Source organism: Tachysurus vachellii, chromosome 7 (genome assembly GCF_030014155.1).
Source record: "Tachysurus vachellii isolate PV-2020 chromosome 7, HZAU_Pvac_v1, whole genome shotgun sequence".
Lineage (NCBI taxonomy): Eukaryota > Metazoa > Chordata > Actinopteri > Siluriformes > Bagridae > Tachysurus > Tachysurus vachellii.
The window spans coordinates 21,577,829-21,603,773 of NC_083466.1; the positions used below are offsets into that span (position 1 = coordinate 21,577,829).

At 38.4% G+C, this 25,945-nt stretch overlaps 1 protein-coding gene across 2 annotated transcripts; it reads right to left on the reverse strand.

Moving 5' to 3' along the window:
* Positions 1–8: 8 nt before the first annotated feature.
* On the reverse strand, positions 9–25,429 carry tesk1b (testis associated actin remodelling kinase 1b). Of its 2 annotated transcripts, none has more exons than XM_060874939.1 (11): positions 25,275–25,429; positions 24,328–24,867; positions 11,602–11,723; positions 9,795–9,843; positions 8,888–9,034; positions 8,730–8,812; positions 5,905–5,995; positions 5,695–5,778; positions 4,503–4,589; positions 3,333–3,429; positions 9–1,568 (listed from the first exon to the last, which is right to left on the reverse strand). In XM_060874939.1, the coding sequence occupies exons 2-11, from the start codon at positions 24,487–24,489 to the stop codon at positions 505–507; spliced, it is 1,986 nt and encodes a 661-aa protein (XP_060730922.1). In that variant the 5' UTR covers positions 24,490–24,867; positions 25,275–25,429; the 3' UTR covers positions 9–504. The 2 variants fall into 2 exon arrangements, with proteins under 2 accessions (XP_060730922.1, XP_060730921.1); XM_060874938.1 differs by having other exon boundaries at positions 9–1,571.
* Positions 25,430–25,945: the final 516 nt, after the last annotated feature.

A 25,945-nucleotide genomic window follows, 5' to 3' on the forward strand; every position in this document is an offset into this window, starting at 1 on the left:
CTATTTCAATGCAATTTAATTTCCTTAATAAAATAACATTTAAACAAAACTTTACATCCCAATTTTTTTCAAAACAATATCAAACTATAACATTCATATACAGACTTCTCAGGAGCCGTTGCAGAAAAGCAAGGCAATAAAGACACCAGAAAATAAAATAATTTACAACTCATTAGGAGATTTGTCATTTTCTTTAAATACACACAGGCAAAGTTAGGTACACAATGCGCAGCACCTTCTAATTTTATAGTCGTTATTAACAGCTCAGCTGTGCCATGTATTTTCTCTCTCTTTGTTTTAAACAATATTCTGTTTTCTTGAGAAAGTGTCTATTAAACCCATTGAAGGGCATAATTATATTTAAACAAAGGGGCAATTTACATAGACAATCAATAACACCCCAGTAAGCCCCGACACAGTTCATCAACACTTTCTCTGAGCAATGTGCAACAGCAGCAGGTTTTAAGGCATAGGATAAATGTGCAGTGTCCCCTCACATGTGGTTCACCATTGAGTGTGTGCGCTATGTGCAGGAGGTGAAGGTGGCTGCACTCTGCACAGCAACTCCCTCGTCGCAGAATCACCGTTTAAGTTCTTATATGGGTTGCGACGTCTCCCACGGATGCACATGGAGGGAAAACTGAATCCAGCCAGGCAGCAGCCTGAACATGCTACAACCTCATCCTGTTCTGGTGGGGTCACCGGGGTTGTGGCATCACGGAAACCATTGACTGGCAGATTCAAAGGTTGCACAGGACTGTTGTTGTTGTCCAAGTCGGGTAAAGTGGGTAAAAATGGGGGCCTGTTTGATACAGGTGGGGTCCAGCCATTAGTGAAGGGTTTGGGTGAATCACATGGTGTATTGGGGGAGCTGATACAGTCCATTGCTTCCTCCTCTACACTCTCCTCAGTCAAGTGATCTAGGGACATTAACTCAAGATCTATGGGAACACCAGAATCGTCTGCCTGACAAGCATAGTCTTTTAGCTTCTCCGTGCAATTCCCCTCTTCCAGTTCTTTATGAGTTGAGTTTTTTGTGATCCTGTGTTCATTTTCTTGTTCTTCTGGTGAATTTGAACTATCTGTGTGAGCAGAGAACACATGATCCTGCTCAACGTCTGTGTAAATGTTCACCATACTATCACTGTCCATGTTGGGAATATTAACAGTGCGCGCTGTCGTCTCGTTAGCATCCAGAGGCATTACATTTGGGTGAGCATCCCCGTCTGTGTTTCTGTTTAATGACTGGATGTCCTCCGGTGTGCAAGGCAAAGACTGGCAACGTCTATGGGATCGGGGCAAACCCTTCCCAAAGTGGGTGGGGCTGCATGGGTCAGGAGGTGGAGGCAGGGTGAAGGTGAGTGAAATGACTGATTTGCTAGGTGTGTCAAAAAGTTTAATTCGGCCACCGTTGAGGTCGTGCCTCTGGGAGAAGGGGTTGACCCGTGCTGGCGTGCTCTGGACAGGAGATGAGGCATCGGATTTACTCAGGGACAGCTGATCATCCAGCATGACCTCCAAAGATGATCTTCTCTCACTCAGGGAGTTAGAATTAGACTTAACTGGTTCTGTTAAAATTAAAATAAAATAAAATAAAAAAAAATACAAAAATCAGATATCAGAACAGAGGTTACATACATAAATGTGAAATCTTTGTGCATTAATTAAGTAGACATCATGACCAGGAAATTAGTGTGATTACACTGGATATATATTTAACTCAAAGACACCACATACATATACACTATGATGAAAAGGCCAATCATGATCACAGTAGAAGAACTGGCGTAAAGTCCTGATCTCAAGCCCTCAAAACATGAGCCCCTGAGGCTGAATGAACACAAATCGTCACAACTACACTCCAAAATCTATTATATTGGTGTGAGGGTCAGTTATCCACATACATTTGGCCATATAGTGTAGAAACAATTCATTCTCAGATCAGCATTTAAAATATGACTGCATAGCAATGTGACTGTGTCTAGGATAACAAGGTAGACACTATATTGGACCTCCTTTAACCTGTACATACTTTTTAGTTCATTATTGTAGGTTCTAAGAGAAAACATTATTTTATTTATTAATTATATTTTTTTTCAGTAGTTGCACCTTTAAAGCAACTCTGTTCCTTTGAAGATGTGAGACAGAACCAGTGTCTCCCAATGTAACCTCTCTATGTTGAAATTACTGACATTGGCTCAAGTCCCAATTGACACGAGTCCCAACCATCAGTTAAACCATGGAATCCTTTATAATGACTTGTGAGAAAGACATATGCATGCTCACAAATCCCAATGTTTTTTCCTTAAGAAGATACACATTTAACCCTTCTGGACCTTCATGACCTTTTTGGCCATAACTTTGGCCAATGCATAGGGTCCCCATTTTTTGGCCATGACTTTCTTTTTTAGCTAGAGGAATATTTTTTTGGGACAAACGTACTTTTTTGGGACAAACGTATATAACGTACTTTGCAAAGAGTACTTTTTGAATTTTAGAGACCAAAAATGTCTTCATTAATTAAAAATTAATTGATTGAAATTAATTTCATATAAAAAATATTAATATCAGATTAACAGATTTACAAAAAGAAATTAAAAAATTAAATAAACCTCAGTTCTAATCTAAACTACTAACTTTAAAAAAACAAACAAAAAAAAAAAAAACACTAAAGTCACTAATTTGCATAAAAATACACACAAAATTACTTTTTTTTTCTTTCAAAAAAGTGAACTGGATTTTTTTAACCCTTTATCACAATCTTGGATATATATTATAGATTACCAACACTGAGCATTGTTAGTTTTTGTGCAGCATCGGATTATAACTTTTTGATCTCTCATTTACTCTTCATGGCCCCATTGACTGCCATTATAACTTTATTATAGCTATTATGACATAGAAACCATGCATTCTTGCTTGTTAATGGTTCCCTTGCTAGGAAAGGTCAAATTTGTGATTTTTTTTTTTTTTTTTACTGTTGACCAAAAGGTAGCGCCATTACCCCATTACACAAGCCTGTGCAAAAAAAAAAAATAAAAAAAAAAAATAAATTTACATGGATATCAGCCTACTATAGCATGTGTTTGCTTGTGTGTATGTATGTGTATGTGTGTGTTTAATCAGGCTTTCCAGCAGGATTTCATGCTCACACACACCCCCACATGAGGCTGATAAACAAATATAAATAAATAAATAAATAAATAAATAAATAAAGTCTGATATTTTTATGACATTTAATTTACTGGATATTTTTGGCCACAAACATCACAAAAGGGTAGAATTTTTAAAGTGTCCACAAGTGTTAAAGATGGATATTTTTACTGACTCACCTTCCACATGCCCCGTCTGCTCCACTTGCTGTGCAGCACTGATTCTCTCCAACTCAGACACTATCTCAGAAAATGGAGGGCGACACTTTGGCTTCATCTAAGAATGGAAAAATCCCCAAAGATGTTAAAATGAGTAGACTTGATGTCTATAATGACATTTTAAATATAAAACAAAATAGTAACAAAGTATGTGTATACTAAAATATTTTATTTGCTTAAGAATTTTTTTTCCCCCAATTTATTTGTATAGCACTTTTAACACTTCACATTGTCTCAAAGCAGCTTTACAGAAGCATAGAACAGAATAACTGTTTTAAGTTTAAAATTAAGTTATATCTATCTAACAATTATCCTTAATGAGCAAGTCAGAGATGACCGTGCCAAGGAAAAACTCCCTGAGATGACATGAGGAAGAAACCTTGAGAGGAACCAGACTCAGAAGGGAACCTCATCCTCATTTTGCAGACACTGAGGAAATAACATTAATGTAAATAACGTTATTTCTACAACAGTTTGTAGTCCTGTGGAAGTAGATACAATTTCCAAGTTCACCACAGACCCAACACAACCTTCACATCCTTTTCACCTTATGTGGTCAGACTAATATTCAAAAGATTTCAAACATAAAATGTTAACACAACGGAGGGACCATTCAAATGGGGGAAATGTGTCTGTTATACATATATTTGTTGTTGCCATCAGGGTTTGGGACCACTTTTCTCCTCAGACAAAAGGGGTAATTGCACTTCTGACCAATCTCCTTGATTCGAAATGAAACGTTTCTGTCCTGATAGGAGTGGTCTCTTTCATGATGATTTCGCACTCATTCAATCAGCACAAAGGAGCATTAAGAAATGATCAAATATCAAGTATTAAATGAAATATGCTTTGGCCTGCAAACTCATCAGATCTCAACCCAATTGAACATGGAGGATTTTGGAGGTCTGTGTTTGGCAGCACTCTCTTCAACATCATCAAAACACCATCCAAGAGAAGATCTTTTAAAAGATCCTGAATTAATGATAAGGAATATTAAAGCTGTTCTGTTCTGGAGGCTTGTGTTGGACAACTTAACACTATTACAGTACAGATGGGTGACCAGTTAATATCTGTATGTGAGTACTGAATACTGAAACTGTGTGCATGTCTAAGAAAGGACAATAGACTTACAGAACAGCAGGTCACGGCCATGCTGAGGAAAGCAGGGGGACACTCTCCTGCTAAAGGCTGAAATGCATCCACATCTAGACCAAAATCCTGCAGACAGACACAGAACAAAAAGAATTACAGTACAGTTCTCCTCCTCCCAGACCCCCACCCCCCGCCAACAAAAAAAGCTCAATTTAATAATATAAATAAAAGTGGTAGCACTAGTAGGAAGTACACGTCCCCACCAGTGGGCAGTGCACACACCCAAAATCTGCGTACAGACACATCCAGAAGGGGAGGACAATTCGGTAATAAATCCATTGGCCCAGTGCATCTTTTCCTATTAAAGAGGTTTTTACTTGGTGCTGTAGTGCCTTTATAGTTAATGCTAAATAATTTTGGGGGGAAAGACAACGCATTTAACAATAAGACTCCTTTCTGAATGCTTGTGTGTGCACACGCACGCAAGCATAACGCCAAGTTTGCATATCCAAACACACTCCACACAGGTGTTCTGAGTTCGATGGAAGAAAACTAAAGCCAGATCTCTTGCACGCACACGCACACACACGGATGTCCTAAAGTTCAGACAGACAGTAAGTGCTTTATCAGACCACCAGCATTACATCACACTACTCTGTGCAAGACAGCCCTGTATTCAGATGTGTGAAAGAGTTCATCCTTTAACACCATAATACCACATGGTTTTATTATTTTATGTTCCTACATGTTGTGCAACGAATATAGAAGTTGTGAAACATCCATGAAGCAAGTTAGTTCCTGTTATCTTGCTTCTTCTGATCGGCTATATTACAGCAATCATTCCCTCACCAGTGTTTTTCTCTCAATGCTTTTATTAAAACATTTTCATAAATGGAAAAAAAAAAAAAAAAAAAAAACTGATAAAAAAAATTTGGACCACATTTGTTCATTTTTTTTCTCCAGTGCAACAATGTTCACTTTTGTATGTATTACAAAAAGTTTGTCATTAAACTGGAGTACTGCACTAAATAAACACAATATAATCACAGAAAAATGCCTTCACTGAGATAGGATGATGATGTTATATGTTCTACCCTTCCTACTGGTTGATATTGTTTATCATTATTGCCTTTTCATTCCGTTAGTTACATAATGGACTTCCCACTGATGCCACTAGGCTCAGCTGGAGGCTGAGCTCTGAATCATAGAAATGTGGTGAGGTTTGACTTGCCTCTGTGCGGGGCAGGAAGTCTGGATCTGCCTGAATCCGACCGATGATCTCACAAAGGATAATGCCATAAGCAAATACATCCACCTAAACACACACACATACAGAAATAAGTGACTAAAAGGATAAGTGCACTTCAGTGAAAAGAATGGAATTATTAGGAGGTTTATATAACGTAATGTAGCTTTTGTTATTCGACATTGTGACTCCCACCTTTTCATCATACTGCTCTCCTCTGAGCACTTCGGGAGCCATCCAGTACGGAGAACCCACAATACTCAGAGGCTGCTTCTGAATGCCGTCACTGACGAGGAATAAAGGAAAAAATTATGTTAAAAGAAGAGGTAGAATTTTATAACTTAGTCATCCCGTGCATCAGGATCTTACTCTGATGACTCCTTTGGTACACGTCAAACACCTGACTACAGTTTCAAGGGAATGTGTTGCAAATTATATCCCGATTAAAAAGTTCACAAGAGATAAAATTCTAATTAAAAAAAAAGCCATTCAAAAATATACACGCACTAAATTGTTATATTGACTGCTAAATAACACTAATATTGTTCACAAACCGAAGTTTAATTTACGATAGATGCTCTCTCTCCACGAAGGCTGAGGCGAGACTGGGAAGATCCTTCCCCTCGCGCCACGTGGGCCGAGGTCGATAAGCGGGGATTTGGTTGTTCAGCGGGCGCAAATTTCGGTCGAAAAACTGTTCGCTAAGCGAAAAGGTTAACAGCAATCATTTGAAGACTCTGAGTTCTCTATGGACCCAATACTAATTCCTTCCTGCCAGAGTTTGCGATGACCCATTAGTTAATCAGGAGCATTCGGTTGCACAACTATAACCTGTTGTAGAAATGACATTATTTCCATTATAATCCAGTGTAACCCAAATGAGGATGAGGTTCCTTCTGATTCTGGTTCCTCTCAGGGAGTTTTCCTTTCCACCATCGCCTCCGGCTTGATCATTATGAATTGATGTTAGAGATAAATAGTAATGCAATTTTAAACTTTAATTTTTTTTTCTGTTTATATGCTTCGGTAAAGCTACTTTGAGACAATGTGAATTGTTAAACATGCTATACAAATAAAGTGAATTGAGCTAGAGGTGCCTAAATATTTGTTTAAACCGGTTTCACCATTGGCCTGCCCTATGGTTACTGATGCTCCCCCATTCCTTTTTACAATGTATTTTTGGAATTAGCAAACGTAAGAAATTTCCTATAGAACTAAGATTAAAGCTAGAAGGTGCACAGAACACTAGTACATCACGATGCATATTATACTTCATAAAAATGCACCATGAATGTGATTAACCTAGAAAAGACTTCATGAACTGAGAAGCAATGTTTTTTTCAAGCAATATCTTCCACACTGATCTGACAGATAATAGCAATTTTGTCAGTCAGCAGTTAAAGGTGTTTTGTAAGCATCTGTGAATATGTTTGGGTTGAAGAGAAATTGTGAAGAAAAACTGTCGCCATAGAAGTCAGTGCAATTATCATAACTCACGACCGGAATATGCTGAAAAAGTCCTCTCAGAGATATTTTGGACTGGTTCAATAGCAAAGTATAAATAAATTCAGCAACAGCATCAATCATGAGGGAGAAGTAGGAAAAAAGGAAGCTAAAGAGGGGAGAGCAGGCAAAAGAGGAAGACAGATTCATAGATAGATCGAGAGAGCAGGGGAGAGAGGGCGAGAGGGAGGGAAAGAGGTGAAAAAAAGTGTTTTCGGGGTAAGAAAGCTGCAGAGTAAACAGTGTTTGAGGAAGTGCTGGTGGAGGCACAGTGCCAGTCGGCAGCCTCATACTGGAATAGTTTGACCTTATTAGGAAAGCTTTCCAAAACTTCTTGCATCTAACCCCCAATGCGTTCACGCATACACAAACACACACTATTCAGGACAGAGTATGTTATTTGAGACACCTATAAATTACACACAGAGCAAAAGGCCTGTGATTAATATTAAAAAAGGGGCAAATATCAATGCTGAATAATCACTGTGACATAGAAAACACACACACACACGAAAACATTAGGAAGTTATACACAAACACAAAACGGAAATGGAACAAGAGCGACATTAAAAATACACACAGCTGCCTGTGTAGCAACAGTATTACATAATTGAGGAGGCTGCTGATTGGGATCATGCAACCATGAATGTAAAGGGAAAGTTTAAAGCTGAAGAGCGAGTACAGATGCTACAGAAGTAAAATGTCAAGGCCATAAAGTAACACTGTTAAACATGCAACGAGCAACAAGCAGAATATTGAGCCTGCATCAGAAACACACATCACCTATGCAAACACAGCAGTTACAGACTGATTCATTTGCAATGATTTACTCAAGTCATCAGTGCTGTCATCATCTTCCGGCTTGAAGCAGCAACTTTATTAAACCATTTATTAACCATATACAAAACTATATAGCCTTCCATAAAATATGCCAGTGTTTAACACTAAATAATCTGAAAGAGTCATCACTGTTAATATCTTTTATTCACGTTGCCACGGTAACTAATATTTGTAAATTTGACACCAAAATCAAACTATTTTTCCCCCCGCAAAACCAGACATCATATCACACTAAAAAGATTGTAGCCTGGTTTAGGCTGTAAATCAATCAAATTTCAACTGGTGCAAAAACAGATTTGTTTAGAATCCAAATTGCCTAGGTCAAATCGCCACGGGCAACCATTAAAATAAATAAATAAATAAATAAATAAGTAAGTTTATATTGAGCCCTGAGTGCACAAACGTTCTTTTCTCTCGGTCACGTGTCTTCTCTCTCACTGACCTCTTCCCATGATATTCAGGAAGATCAGATGATTCATTTTCCTGTTGAGCATGAAGTGCTCCAAATATACTTGTGAATGTATTCAGTTAACAATGTTGAGTGAATGTTACGGCACACAGATAAATAATTTTTAAAACAGAATGCATGAATCCTGGGGGAAAAAAACGTATTTGAAGCATGAGATGTTAACTGGAGATACACTGCACTGATAGAGTTCAGAGATGAACTGACTGACCTATTGTCTGGAATTTTCTCCGCCAGGCCAAAGTCTCCAACCACAGCGGTGCAAACTCCATTCTCCCAACGCACCAGACAATTCTACACAGACATATAAACGTACATTAACATCTGGATGTTCACAAAAAGCTATTTAATGTGTATGTGTGTGTGTACCTTTGATGTGAGGTCTCTGTGGAATATACCCTTGCTGTGGAGGTACTGCAACCCTCGTGCGATGTCCAGACCAAGGCCTATCCTCATCGCCCAGGACAGAAACACATCACTATCCAACAGCTGCTCCAGGTTTCCACCATTGATGTACTACACACACGAAAGATACACACACATGTTTAGTAAAATGGTAATCCAGCTCACTGGCTTACAGTAAATCTGCCCCTTTATGTTTCCAACTTATAATTTCTCGAAGCTCGACTGGCTAAGTGAAGGGGAAGTCTTCATCAAGTGCTACTAATTTCATTTAATGTGTATCCTATTTTCCTTTGTTGTTGTCTATCCTCCCTCTGAAAATCTGAAGTAGGGAGAAGATGACAGAGGAATTAACATATTTCCCCAAATACTCACAGAAGCACCAGTTTAAAACATGATTCGGTGTCTAGTTGTAAGGCATGTAATTGGACATAACATTTTTCTGCAAAAAATGCTCCACAGTCAATGCCATGATAATATAAAGATGTTGGCTCGGTACATATTCAAATACACACACACACACACGTTAATTCTTTTTCATATACAAGCACATTTAGTTTGATGATTATATGAGCACACTTCCATCTCTTTGATCTGTTGGCCTGTAAAGGCAGAGGCAACATGCTGAAAACTGTAGGCTCAATTGACTCGAGGCAGTTACTGAGAAGCAGACAATATTCCATTAGTTATTGCAGAGAGCTTGTATAGCGGAGAGATCTAAAAAACAACAACTGAACCTTTAAATGCTGAATTTTTACATCTGATGTTCTTTCCAATGTCTACTGTGAGACAGAAGACATCAATGCTAGAGTTTCCCACTCTTTACTGATTTAGTGAGCGAGTGTGTATGGTGAAGTCAGGGATTGAACAGTACCTCTGTGAGAGCATGGAGGTGTCCCTCGTGAACACACACGCCCACAAACCTGAGGAAACAAACACACACACACACAGAAATGTTCATAAGGACACAAGAATACTTACAACATGTTCTTGCAGGAAGAACCACAAAGATAATATGGGTGTGTAAACAAAATAGCACAAGTTGTTGCAGGTTATGGGAAGCAAACATTTCCAGCCTGAGTCACACATGATCTTAAGGCAGCTCAATCAGTAAAGATATTAGTTGCCGTATCTGCTCACTAATCCGATACTACACGATGCTACAGTAGGAGACATGACTGAACCACAGCCCTGGCAGGATTCCAACTCTTAATGCACAACACAATGAGTGAAGAATTTGAAATTACATGTCATCTTCACCAGGATATAGAGGGGATAAATACTTAAAGTCACGGCTGTTTGCCTTAGAGAAAATCAGCAGTAAATGACAGTGAATGACAATGACAATGAAACTGATCTACAGAACAAGTTTTGTATTCAATATGCAGCAATATAATGATTAAAGTGGAGAATTGTTTGTGTGTGTGTGTGTGTGTGTGTGTGTATATATATATATATATATATATATATATATATATATATATATATATATATATATATATATATATATATATATATATATACACACACACACATATACACATACATACATACACACAAACACACATATATAAAATTTTTGGATTAATTTAAAGAACTTGTGAACGGTTTAAGAGGACACTGTAGGTACGATACTCCAGCAGTTACACAGAGCTTATGGGAAAACACAAAATGGAAAAATCCCACCACCACACCAGTGAGAATTTGCATAATAGTGTGAGAGATCAGACAAATAAATGATCATTATTGAATTTTAGCATCAAACAGGAATGGCAGAGAAATTTGCATTCCAGTGCTCAGACATATAAATGTCTTTAAAGAGCTACAGCATCAGATGTATTATAACACGACTTTTATGAAGATGGACTTCCACAATTTACACACGTTCTGTATCTGTCTTGGATCTCGACCAGATTTTAACCACATTTATATGTCTAGTCAAATGTGCTTGAAATCTGATTACTGACCCTGTGACGTATATGGAAATCAATAAATCATGTTTAAATGTACTCCAGTGGTGTTCCTTGTTTCTAGTTGTTTTAGGCTAAACATTACTGTCGCACTGAAGGCGATCATTTTTATGATGTAAGAATTCTCTTTCCCAAGAACAAGGAGGATTTTGTGACCGTCATGTTATGATGTAATGAACTGAAGGTCTGTTATATGTGACTTGAGGAAATGAACGTATTTAGAGTTGCATGACATCAGGCTATAAATCTCTCTCAGACCTCTGAGAAGTAAAAGAGGGAACAGCGTATGTACTCAGTTTATGGGATTAGATTTAAAGCTGACCGCTGTTGCATTTGCATGCAGCTCACAACTATCCACATATAATATTGATGAATGAAAAGATCAGACATTCAGCTAAATAAACAAATAACAAAAGGGGGTAAAAACTAAACTAGGTTAATTCACACCAAGCCACGGTCTGTAAAGGTTAAATAAAACTAGTGTTATTGAATGACTTTTTTCTTTAGCCCAATGACAATTTGAATAAAATGGCTTACTACTTCTGGTAAAGTTGGTTGGTTATGAACTCTAGTGATGGCTAGAGGTCTGTCTCATAATTTAGAAAATACATAATTTACTTATTTAGATCCTTATATTATTAAAAGGCATACTGATGTGATTCCCAGTTAACATTTCTAGACTTCAGATGCAGCAGTGTGTGGTGGATGAACCTGAGGATGTTGGGGTGGCACAGACGGTTCATGAGCTGCACCTCTTTCAACATGTTGGCCCGGTTACTGGCCATAGTGTTCATCTTCAGCGCCATGATCTGTCCAGTCACCCTGTGTTTTACCTAGAGACAGAAATAGAGAAAGCAATTAAATGGCTTCCTGTCACAGACAGACACTTTAGACTGTCCATTGATGTCTATTGCACCTGGCCATACGTGCACACACTCGCACAAACGCGCGCACGCACGCACAAACGCGCGCACACAATCACGCGCACGCACACACTCACTTCATTCCCAACATTAAAATTTTCAAACAGCTTAAACCACAGAAATTAATCAAGCATCCAAAACACTATGTATTAAATAACATAAAAGAAAAGAAAAAAAAACAATTTAGCAAACGTGAGCATTTTTGTAAGATCATTTCTTTATGTTCTTTAGCCAAGATATGCACAGTAGCTCCAGGTCTGTCTTGCCACATTCATCTCATCAGTATGGCTGCTCTCATTTATTTAAAAACAAAAACGCACACAAAACTAATAATACACAGCATGGTTGTGTAACTGCCCACAGCTGGGTTCAATCCAGTTCTTGATTTGCACAAGTGAAACTGATGTGTTCACATGTGTCCAAAAAAAGAAGGAGAAAAAAGTAGCAGGATCCGAGGACCTGAACTAAACAACTGAGTATTCGCATCTCAAGCTTCAATGTAGCTTTAAATCATCAGTCTGAACACTGGGAGGCTTTATTTATAAATGTGTGGAAGTCTGGGGAAATTTGCATGGTTGGATTTTACATTTTTACATAAATGCTTTTCCAAAGTCAAAAGTAAGCAAGATCGCATTTAAAGCTTTTATTCTGATTGTGGAGCTCGAACACTGGAGCGTTTATCATTCCGTATCTGACTAAAATCTGAATTGATTGGGATTTATTTCTTTTCACTACAATACATGATCTCACAACATGATCAGAGCATTGCATTCACTGTGTGGAAAAAAAATTCGCACTCGGCTATTAAAGTTTCAGACAAGGTTAAGAGTGTTTTTACTGCTGACTTGCTGGAGATTAAATATAAAAATTTTCAACCAAAATTAGGGAATTATTTATGGATTCATATGTTGAGATGTATGTTATGGGCAGAAAAAAACTAATTTTATCTAAATAATTTATTTTAAAAAGGAAGATATTACAATGCTGAATTCTCCTAAGAGTAAATATGCTTATTTAATCATTCTGGCTTTGAGGGTGATGATGCTTTTTGTGTGTGCGTGTGTGTGCGTCAAAGTCAACATCCTCCTTTTCCTTGTGTATGTCTAACTTGACAGTGCAAGGTTGTGTGTGTGTTGTTTTTCTGCTCCGAGAGAACACACTCAACACAACACCACGTGCTTGTGTGTACGTGCGCGCACACATACACGTGGCCTAAAATACAGAATAGCAGAAGGGTTCTCACTTCCTCTCTTCGATGGCCCAAAAATCTACAGCAAAATAGGTTATAGAAATGTTTACAGGACCTTCTGGACACCAGAGTCTGAAGTGTTAGAATGCTAGGAAAAAAAAAATTCTAATTCTGTGAGTCACATACATAAACATACACAGTATGACATGTAGCAAAATGTGTTTTACGACTGGTCCTTATAGTAAATACAAATAAAAAATGTAGGTGGAATAAAGTTAAATAACAATAAAAAAAAAAAAAAACTTCTGTACAATTAGCTATGAATGTGATGGAATAGTGTATACAGATGAGTATGTTATATATAAAACTCCACATCTCTAAAGACATAAAATACTCAACTTTAAGACTAAATTGCGGTGCAATCGAAAACCATCGATCAGTCATTTCTTCCAACAATTCCATACCTTCAATCCTATCTTGGGCACACAGAGTGCAAAGCAGAAACACACTTGGGCAAACCATATAATGCTAAATGTATAGGAATAGCTAAGAAAAAAAATAGCATTCACGCCCTAAAAAATAAAATTGGACAGTTTACGACTGGAAAAAACACAGCCTTGAGTCATGTGCACGAGTATTGTTGCTGACGTTGTGCCTCTCTTCCAGGCCAAAATTTACCAACTTTCTACTACAGCATGATAATGGATCATGTTACAACGTAAAAGTCGTCTCAAACCGGTCTCATGAAGTTTCATGAGTTCTTCAGTGACGTCTCTAGTCACTGGATCTGAATCCAGTAGAACTCCCTTTAGTTGTGGAAGATTCACAGCATAAAACATGTCAATATGGACCAGAATCTTAAACTGTTTCCAACATCTTTTGTAATCCAAACCATGAAGAATTGAGGCTGTTTTGAGAACATAGTGTTCCTAATAAAGTGCTTGTTGAGTGTAATTCATCATGATATCAATTATGTCCCATCACCCAGCTCTAAACTGACATGAACTTGTTAATCTCTGAACCTTGCAGTGTGTAGCAGTGTGTGATAACCTGCCTGCCTCTTTCCATCACTCACGCACATACAAAATTCCAGGCTGATGTGAGAAAAGGTTACATCTGTGTAATAAACCTGTAGCGAGAGAGGAAGAAGAACATGGCATATGATTATATATATTGTGTGTGTGTGTGTGTGTAGGTGGGGGGGGGGGGGTGACCTTTTATCAATATTACATAAAGATAACATTTATTACAGTGACAAAAAACTCAAATGAACAAGTATTTACTTTACAACAAGGATTTACTTTACAACTAAAAATGTTCTTTAATACATTTAACATTATAACTGTTGACAATTTATAGAGTATATACAAATAACCCACTTCAGGATGGTGGCAGTATTAGACACACTCACAAACACTCACACGCACACACACAGGCAGAGACGAACGCACGCACCCAGACACGCAAGCACAGACAAATGCATGCAGACACGCAGGCACGCAAGACGCATTCACGCAGAGATGCACGCACAGACCCACACGCACGCAGAGACACACGCAGAAACCTATCTGTGAATGTTGAAACACTAAGACTGTGTATGTAGATTACATATAGTTCCATCAGGACTGTTCTCATTTTGCCTCTCCAGACTGTTTAGTCTAATCCTTAGAGAGTGCATCACACCCACACACTCACTGTAATCACACAGCATTTACAGCAGCGTTCTTTAGCCAAAGGGTGGAGAGATGCAAACAGTAACACATACACACACACACACACACACACATACACACACACACTCCCCAGTTCAAACACAGCTGTTTAACCCTACGTCTGCTGATCAACACCACACAGTTAACCTGCTGCGCTGACAGAACACGACGTACTCTTAAAAAAAACTTTACAGAGACCAGCATAAAATGTCTGGGCTCTATTTGGCTAATTTAGTATACAAATGTTACCATCTCAGGTTTAGCATAACTGTCTATAGATTTATAGACATTCCGGGGTAACATGACTAAACTATAGTTTACAAAGTACCAAAAGTACGAGATCTGGAAAAAAGTTAGTGAGAGCAGTGACTACAATCAATAAAAAAAGCTGAATTAAGGTGATACCACTTTAACGTAAAGTTCCCTTTGCTGACATTATTTAATATATTAGTTAACATAACTGTGATTTTATTTACTATAAAAAGCTAAAATGTGACCACAGACAAATAAAGCTTGGAATTAAGTAGCAGATATTGTGTTGCCTCTGGCTAGTTCAGTTAGCCTTATTGGCTAATCTGCCAACAAAGCCACTATGAAGCACTAGCATACTGTATGTAAAGCAAACAACCTTGTTTTTCTCCCACACCAAGTAGTGTATTATAAGAAGTTTATTTTTTGTTTTACTAGAGATACTTTTTTGTTTTACTACTTTTTTTTGTTTAACTAGAGATTCTCTAAGAGAATTTACATCGTAGTTACTACTATTACTAGCAACGCTGCAACAAACTTTACTAATCCCAATGCGGAGTTACACAGTAACCATCATCTGTATTCTTTTTGTTTTGTTTTTTAAAGCTAGTTAAAAACTCTTAAAGCAGATCTATCCTTATGGCAACATTTAGCCTGTGACATGCACTCATTTTAAAATTAACTAAATGACATTCAGCTTGTATCTTCAATTAAAAACAGGTAGAACCCGCAACACAAGAACTGTTCTTCGTCACAGTAAAATATTTATCTTCAAATTCAAGCAGATTTGTGTCTGTGGGAACCTAGATTAAAGGTCCGGTTACTGCAGACAGAAAACAAGGAGAAGGTTTTACTAATGAATCCATGCAAACTCACAAACAAACTGAAGCATCAGAGATGAGCGAGAACATTTACATTAACATGCTTCTGTGAATGCACTAATGCTTCAAGCTCTGTTTCCTTGCACATCTGATAGACCTCAATATGGATTCTTATCGTTGCTGTGCACTCACACAGTTTGGAGCTGGACGTGGATCCTAATGTCTCCTAATGATGATGTACGCCGTTTGTTCTAATGATGTATAAATTACTTGCTGCATTACCTGACAAAATAAGCACTGACTAAAGCACATTTAATGTAGTTATTAGTGTATGCAGCATGTGAGGCCACAGTCTCTGGACACAGTCATGATCCAAGTGACAAAAATGTGGGAAAGCACTTACCCCTATATCACACACACAGCAAGGACACAACGCATGGAAACACTACACTGAAATTGTAACACACAAGCTCACATGCACCTTTTCTGCATCACTGACAGTGCAAGCCCATATCAGAGAAAGAGACCAACAGACTGTGACACTGAAAGGGAAAAAAATTCCGCTGCAGCTCGTGTTAAAACTAGCCCACAAATATTTTTATAACCTCAAAACTCTGCTCCAATCTATAATCAAAACACATCTTCAGCCAGTGGAAATGACCAGGCTCATGCCATAGGCATGTGACTGATGGGATTGCGTTATTTTCCCCTACAAGCAAAATTCCCTGCTACACACGGCTGGATCTATATTTAACAAAAGCTGAGTCATTCAGGCTGGAGCAGGAATCTGGCTGCTCACTTATGTAGAAACTTGTCACTTTTCTGAACTCACACAACCTGAGCATAGACCCACATCAACCCCAGCACTACAAGAAATTTGTTTAAAATGTAGACTTTTGTTGGGGTTAAATTGTGGGTATAGTTTTAAATGGGTTTATAGGCAGATTAAAGCTTTCCTTCCCGGGTTTACACCATACAATATCTCGTCAGAAGCCAAGCACATGCTTTTTTTTTTTTGGGGTAAAAGAAGCAATTCAGTCAATTTCCACAATGCATACCAATCTCCAGCCTCTGGTTTCAGGAGTAATACATTTATCTTCTAAATAAATTTTACTTTCAATGTTCACAATAGCAAGGAACAATAGGACAGATGACCAATCGTTCTCTACATACAAATGTGATAAAGTCATGATTTTCAGCCACATCAGAAAGCAAAAAAAGAAATAAATAAAAACAGACAATAGAATGAACATTTTGTATATTCTATGCAGAGTAGAATGTGCAGAGTATGTGGTCTAACATTTCTCACTCACTACTTTAGATGCTAATTAATATATACAGTTGAGGCCAAAATTATTAGCCCCCTTATGAAATTAGACAAAACTCTTGATTTCTCCATGGAAATGACCATTAACAACAAGTGTTTTATAGTGTGTTTGTTTCCAAAATAACAAAGACAAAATCTCCACTAAGTTTGATTAGGATATTTAATTGAAATAGTGAGTTGAAACAAGAAAGGGCAAAAATGAAACGTCCAAAATTATTAGCCCCCGGTCATTAATAGTCAATAGTGAACCCTTTCTGAGCCACAACTGACAACAACCTCTTAGAGTAGTTCTTTACTAGGTTGGCACAGGTTTCCTGAGGGATTTTAGCCCATTCTTCCATTGCAAATTGCTCCAGCTGGTCCAAATTACGTGGTTTCCGAGCATGGACATTCACTTTGAGCACTCGCCACAGATTCTCAATAGGATTGAGGTCTGGGCTCTGTGCGGGCCACTCCAGGACCTTTGTTTTGGTATCCTTCAGGAACTGTTGGACCAATTTCGATGTATGCTTTGGGTCATTGTCTTGTTGGAAGACCCAGCGACGACCTAAGGCTAGACTACGAGCAGATTTCTGCATATTATCCCTCAAAATGTCAACATAATTTTCTTTTTTCATGATGCCATGCACCCGAACAAGGCTCCCTGTGCCTGAAGCTGCAAAACAGCCCCACAGCATGATGCTCCCACCACCATGTTTAACTGTGGGAACTGTGTTCTTAGGGTTGAAGGCCTCACCCTTTCTTCGCCAAACATAAGCAACATCCATGTGCCCAAACAGTTCCAGTTTAGTCTCATCAGACCAAAGCACAGACTCCCAAAACTCATCTTTACCTTTCAAATGTTCACGGGCAAACCTCAGTCTAGCTGTGATGTGCCGCTGTTTGAGTAAAGGGGTTCTTCTGGGACGATGGCCCTGAAGCCCACCACGATGAAGAGCCCTCACAACTGTGTTCCTTGAAACATCAACTCCAGAAGAGGCCAGGTCAGCAACAATCATCTTGGCAGATGTCTGGGGCATCTTGCTGATATCTCTGACTATTTTCCTCTCCAGGGTTCTTGAAATCTTGCGCTTACGACCACGCCCAGGTTTGTTTCTTACAGAATTTGTCTCCTTGTACTTGGCAATGATGCAACGTACGGCGGTTCTAGACACTGTGAAAAGCTTGGAAATGGCAGTATAGCCTTCCCCCTTATCATGAGCCTCCACTATCTTCTTTCTGAGCTCAAGACTGATTTCCTTTGTCTTTGGCATGGTGAGTAAAAGTAGTCTCTCCCAATAATGTGTTCAAGTGCCCTGTTCCTTGGAGTCCTTTAATGCTGATTGAATGCCCAGGTGTTGTTAGGAAGCCAATTGACTGCACAGGTGTGGTTTGAAAGCTGATTGATTCATTAGGTGTGTTTTGAAAGCTGATTGATTAATTGGGTGTGTTTTGAAAGCAAATATTCACAAGGGGCTAATATTTTTGACCACCCCATTTTCACTATATTTGATTATAAAGCAAGCCTAAAAATGTATTTTATATTCCAAAATGTACCAAAAGCTACTAAATAGCACTGGCGAATGTTTGATTATATCAAGTTTTATCAATGCTGCAAACATTGGAAAGATCTTTAGGAAAATGTTCCAAAATTCCTGGGGGGCTAATAATTTTGGCCTCAACTGTATATACACTATATATATATATATATATACGTATATATATATATATATATACGTATATATATATATATATATATACGTATATATATATACGCATATATACACATGCATACATACATACATACATATATATACACATATATACACACACACACATTATTTATATATATATATATATATATATATATATATATATATATATATATATATATATATATATATATATATATATATATATATATATATATATATATATATAAAGGAACAGCTGATCTTTGGTGTTAATCAGAATAGCTTCACTGCTGACAGCTGTGGGGATAATTCTCACATTCTGTTTTCCTATTTCAGCTTAGACAAAAATATATAAAATTTATTTTTAATCTAGGGCTTTCGAGCCACATGCACCAAATTCGGATATGTTGTAGATCCTAGTCTGAAGTTTGTTGCTGTTACTTTTCTAAGCGATCCGAGTACCGGAACCTCCGGTACCAGGTCTCAAATTGGCCTTTTTTCCCATAGACTCCCATTATATAAACATTAAAAAGGTTTATAACTCGGCAAGCTTTCGAACTATCTACACCAAACTCGGCCAGCTCCTTTAGGGTGATACTCTGAACAAACTTTTAAATTGGTGTACTGACTGGCCTTCCAGTTGTGCCGCGGCCCCGTCCCCAAAATATGCAAAATCAAAAAACTTTTTACAACATGAACATGTGACATATCAAAACACTCAGCCCAATGGAGGGGAACTTCCTCAGGAGTATTTGGATGACATCACATGCTCGTCTCCACTTGCCTCCAAATGTTTTGGCACCCTGTCTTTCTGTCCTCTTGCCTCCAAAAGTAACACTGAACCTTATGTCCACTCGCCTCCAAAAAGCACCGGCCTTTGCGAATACTTACCTCGTCAAAGCCAACATCAAAGTTTGTTGCGACGAACTTTACAAATCTAGTTACTTTTGAACATGTGATTGACACAGTCACAGCCCCAATTATAAAAGGTGACCTGGTTATGTCATAACTTTTACATAATTTCCCTTAAAATGTTTGTTTTTCAATTAACTTTTATGCTACATCTTGATTTATAATAACAAAACCTGACATTTTAGCAGGGGTCTATAGACTTTGTTTCCTAATATGTACACACACACACACACACAAAGACAAAGTCTATTCACATGTGTCAATTGATGATACCTGAATTAACTGATTTAACACAGAATTATAACCAAATATGCTGAAATCCTCACAGCTATGCAGCATCTCACTACAGGATCTTAGCATCTAAGTGTGAGCTGGAATACAGACAGCTTGTTTAGGTCAGGACCTGATTCTTTCCACAGAGAGAAGACACATCTTAACTGCTTGTGATGCTTGAGCTGTATTCTGTTACTACTTCTTCCACAGAAATCCGAGCTGTCTGAAAGCCGAGAGAACTATGTGACGATTAGCCAAAAGTAACAAAGAAAGAAGCTTTTACGCATCGACAATTTAACTCCATCTAAATCATTCGTCTATGTTAATCCTAAACTCCTTTAATCTAACGGCAAATCAGTGAAGTAAAAAATAAATAAATAAATAAAAATAAAGACATTAGAATACAATCAGACTTTTGTGCAACCAGATTAAAGCTCTACATCCTGTAAATGTCCGATCATTTTTAACACAAAATAATAAGCATGGATAAATGGTTGGATTATTTTTTGGCCTAATTGCTCTACACTAGCTGAATACACCAATCCAGCTGGTCCATGTGCGATGCCTTCATTTTCGTCTCAAACTTAAAAATGCAAAAAAAAAGGAAACTTTTAATTTCATTTATGTTTTTTTGGAATAAGCTAAAATATGAAATACAATTTAAAATTAAAACGATCATTTAATAATTAAAAATGTAAACTCCTTCATTCACTAAAACAATATTTCAAATTGTTTAATTCCAAAACCAAACCAACATTTCAGCATTAACAAGATCCATCTAGATGTCAGATATTCTACAAGTTCTTTTCAAGATTTGTACTCCGGAACCTTATTCTGTTTTCATAAAACATATGATACAGGAATAAACATATGGACAAATAAATTGTGCTTGATTAAAATATTCTTAAATAAAAGCACCTGAAAAATACTACAGAAGATTTCAGCCACCTTGTCGTCCTGCTTTGTCTACACTTCGCTCAAATCTCCACAAGTTGCTTTACTTTTATTTCAGTACATTATTTTGCACTACTGTAGGTATTCATTTTGCAGGTTTTGTCCTTCACATTTTGCTCGTTATACACATTTGCAATTAACGATATAACTAATTGGCCACAATAAATGTGCTGAATATCACATTATATTATATAAGCAACTATAATCACACTAATACTAATTTTAGTATCTGGCAGTTTAAGCCACAAGGTTAAGACAAGGTTAAGCAGCAAGCTTTCCTGATTGCTCCAAATCCTGGACAGATCACAAGTCTTACACTTCTGAGGAAGATCTGTTTTGATTTTGTGGCTTGTTGGCACTCATTAAACCAATTCTCTTCCAATAAAAAAACCCTCTATGGATAGGGAGAATGCAGTTTGTTGGAGTAAACCACAAAACAAACAGTACCTGGAGTATGTGTCATGACAGGCACAGGCACCTGGACAATACTCAATCTCTCAATGGCAGAAATCCATCAATTCTACAAAAGACCAAAACCCAATGACAACAATTCAAAACAAAGAACATTTAACATTTTCCCATTTGTCAGTGGTAGAACTGCACTGATGAATTTAGAAAAGATATTATAAAGTATTTATCATCACCAGCCTGAAAGAAAAAAAAACAACAACAACAACAAACCACTATCATGTTTCCATGCATACTGAACTCATCAGTGATGGTGATCTACAACATGGAGTGTTTTACTGACAGGATGCTGTGATGACATCTGATATTCTAGATCAGCAAACAAGGTGAATGGAAATGTGTCATTTCACTGACTCCTTCATAAACATTTCAAATACCAACCCCCAAAAGCCCCCAGAGGTCTGGCGTCCAGTGCACATTCATAACCTATCAGGTATCTCTTTTCAGCTTTTAAACATACATCACACACACACTCTGGGAACACAACAGAAAGTGTAGAATGTAGGAGTGCATAGTTCATTTCTTGCACAAAAGGTCAAGTATTGGAAGCGTACAAATGTTTACAACCCTCCTATTGTCTGCTAATCTCTGTACTGGCGTTGTGCAGTTAATCTGTTCTCCGGTAAGCTCTATATTTTATGCATCTGTTCTGTAGCATAGTGTCTTGTTTGCACTGTCCGTCTCGCACTATTTGCACTAGGTTACCTACCATGCACTTTTTAGCTGTGTTGAGTTTTACTTTATGTAGCCCCATGTCGTTCTATGTAGCACCACAGTCCTGGAGAAACGTTGTTTCATTTCATTGTGTACTGCGTCAGCTATATATGGTTGAAACGACAATAAAAGTCTCTTGACTTGACTTACAGAACACACACACAAAAAAAAAAAAAAAAAAACATACCAACTGACCTCACTTGCAACACATAGGTTTCCTGCCTGAATAACAAGGAGCCGGACAGAGCGATCACACTGACTGCAAGAATCTCTTCTCTGTTATGTTACAGCATCATGAAAAAGGCATCATAAAATGTGTCAAATATGTAAAATATGTCTGTTTAATGAAACCAAAATACTTTGCCTGAGATCTTTGCCATAGGCAAGATCTGTGTAACTTGTAGATTATTGTAATTGGGTAGGAAAAACACAAACTCACTGGTTCAGAACTGGAGGAGAAAGTAAGTAGTTAAGAAATGTCAAACACGAGATATCAGTTTCTCTTCTCCTTTATAGTTCAGCTGATTAAGTCATTACTTGACAAGTAATTCACATTAATAGTCACCTGAATAGTCACCTGTTAAAATATTTAGTTTTGCAGTCTTGTATCAAATTAAACACGAAATGCATTTACATGGTATCTCTAACTGCGTCAGACGTCTGAGCATCAGCCCATACACAATCGCTGACTGACATCTGTAAAGTAAGCAAGTCTTCGTTCTGAGAGATTTTTCTGCCATATTACAATAATCCCCGTCATAAAAAATGCCGTCATTCTGTCAGTCACAGATTCTCGACACCAGTCCTGAAGCATCTCCTGTCCTACACGTTTCAATGCTCCAGCAAACTCACGTAAACATCAGAAAGGCTGTTAATCAGCTGAGCAGTTGAATCAGGTATTAAAAGCAGGAAAAAACACTCAAATGGGCAGGACATGAGGTTCTCCAAGAACTGCCTAGGGAACCTGCATCTTAAGACAAGTTGTACCTTATGTGTAAGATTTATGTCATGTTACTGAAATCATCTATTAAATAAAATCAGTGAATCAGACCAGGAAATGTGTCAACTTTGACCTTATACCAGTCCAGTAAAATGATATCAGATCAGTGCGTGTATACAGACCTATGCATTCAAGATCAGACTTGTTTTTGTAGCAAGAGCTTCAAGCGCCACCTTTTACATTTTTGTGCCATATAACAGGGAATATATGGCTATTAGGTACAATACAGTCTAGTTTGTCAAGATGCTGCAGGAGCCCATAGAAATAAAGAAGACATTGAAAGGAGGAGGACTCGTTCACTCAGTGGAGCATATGACAAAGTTAAATCCATACAAAATGTCACATTAGAAGGAGTTCAACTAGGAGTTAAAGCTGATTAGATTTACGAGTTGTGCATAAACTCATGATTCCGTTCCATGTCCCAGAGCATGGTGGATCTGCGCATGGCCTAAACAAAGTCATTTCTTTGTGGGGGAGAACACATCACACACTCACGGCTCATAACCAAAGATGATGCTTTTATCCCACAGAGTAAATAAAGAGTGGGTGAACTGATGAATGTTGAGTGTTGAAATGGAATCAGTCACTTTACTTTCACACGTGGGATAATGTGTGGCCAACATTGCTGTTTGAACCACTTCATAAGACTAATTGAGAAGTGTTGATAAGTGCAAAGTCATAATACCACATAGTACAAACCTCCATAATGCAACATACACTAATAAATAAAAAGGACCAGACTGTACTTTTTCCTCTTTGCTAGGATGTTATCAAGGGTGTGTGTTGTGTACCTTTAAACTGGAAATGGGAATATGGTAGAAAATGGGAATATAGTATAGCTGTAAACCGAATTTAAGCCTCATCATAATATTTCATTTACAGAATTTAGCAGACACCTGAGCAATTGAGGGTTAAGGGCCTTGCTCAGGGACCCAGCAGTGGCAACGTGGTGGACCTGGGATTTGAACCAATGGCCTTCCGATCAGTAGTTGAACACCTTAAACACTGAGCTACCACATCTCATTAAACATTTGATGCACCATTAAAGGTAGATCCTGTAGCTGGGGAAGAGAATAGTGTCATTAGTGTCATTCAGGTCACATTATGCGCCTTAGCTTAAAGTTTTCCGAGTTAAAAGGCACTAAACACTGATGGACCTCGTCAGTGACCAGAGAGTTAGTTTGGTGGCAGTTTACTGGGCAGTTTGTGGACGTGATGTTACCTTAAACACTTCAGAGAAGAAGCCTGAGCCGATCTTCTCGCAGATGAAGTCGTCGATACGCGCCAGACTGGACACGGCGCTGCGCAGTGCGCGGTACGATGACGGCCGGAGCCGCTGCGGCCCGTGGGTTCCTTCCACTTCCGGCTCCATTCCGCCGCTCATCTCACTCAGTTAGTTAGTCAGTTCGGGACACACAGGCAGTGTTTACATTTCCCTCTGCTCGCCCTGCACACAGTCAGGCCCTCGCACACACGCAGGGTTTGGACGTGCAGTGCCACAGGACATTTATTCATGTGTGTCTTTCGGACAGAAGGACAAGAGGACGGACGGACAGCTCGCGTGCGCAGCGCGCTAATCCGCTTGATTGATCAACTTGCAGGATGTTTATAGATTTGAACGCCTCCTGCAATCAACCACAAACGCTGTGCAAAGATTCAGACCAACCTTCTGTGTGTCACATAAATCCGGACCGTCGTCACGCTTCATTTATTTCTCACTGCACCGATGTTTTGAAGCACGGCGGGGAGACAGCAAGCGGCACTGCAAAACAAGTTCACTGCAGATTTATAAGCAGCCAGAAAACGCAAGCAAGCACGCGCGCACACACACACGCACACACACGCACACACGCGCGCGCGCCTTCTTTAGACTCGTGCACGCTCGCGTGCAGTTTGTAATCGGTAATGCGTCATGTTCACTCGATGGTCTGTTTTTTGTTTTTGTTTTTTTAATAAAGTAGACTTTGCCAGCTTGGAATGTGTGGCAGTAAACAGAGCACCACGACTGCACGCGCACCTAAAATAAATTATACATGTGGATTAGTGAACGGTGCGCGAGCTGCTCCAGTGACTCTGAGCCCGGCTACAAATAATATCCTACTACATAATAAATTGCATTGTGTGGCTTACAATTTAAAGCCAAATAAGGAGATAAACGCTCGATTTTACCTTTCCGCAGTGTACAAGTCTGTGTCGGTGTGTAGATTGCAGGGGAAAAACTCTTTCACGCGCACCACCCGCTCGCGCTCTGTGCGAATAACAGCAGGAAATGAGTCTAAAGTGCCGGTGAGATCTGATTGGCCATGAGTGTAGCAGAGTGGGCGTGGCCAAGCACCAAGCACTACACCTTTACCTGCAGTACAAGCTAGAAGGTTAAAGTTCTGTAGCATGTCTTTTATTTCCTACTGAATACAGTGTGGAATTGAGTGAAGTAAAATATCTCACCTAATGCAATCTTCAGAGCCTACAATGCAATCTATACAGGATAGAGTAAGGATGATGCACCCAAATGATGTGTAATTCTGGACACAGGACGTGTTTTCATTAACCCTTGTATACAATGCTGGTTAAAAGAGATCATTATGAATCACTGAAATATAAGATCATGTTTGTTGATCAAAAGGAATTCATTCATCTTCAATGTAAGTGCTGTATACTGGTCATGCCTGCCACGGATCCAGGGTGAATATAATCTTTGGCAAAAAAAATATGGAATCAACACACTGGGAAAAAATTCACTCAGATTTTTTACTTTATAGCAAACACACAAATCAGTGATATGACACAAAAAAATAGCTTAACATTATGGCTTCATGAAACATGCCTCAAAAACCTGGAAT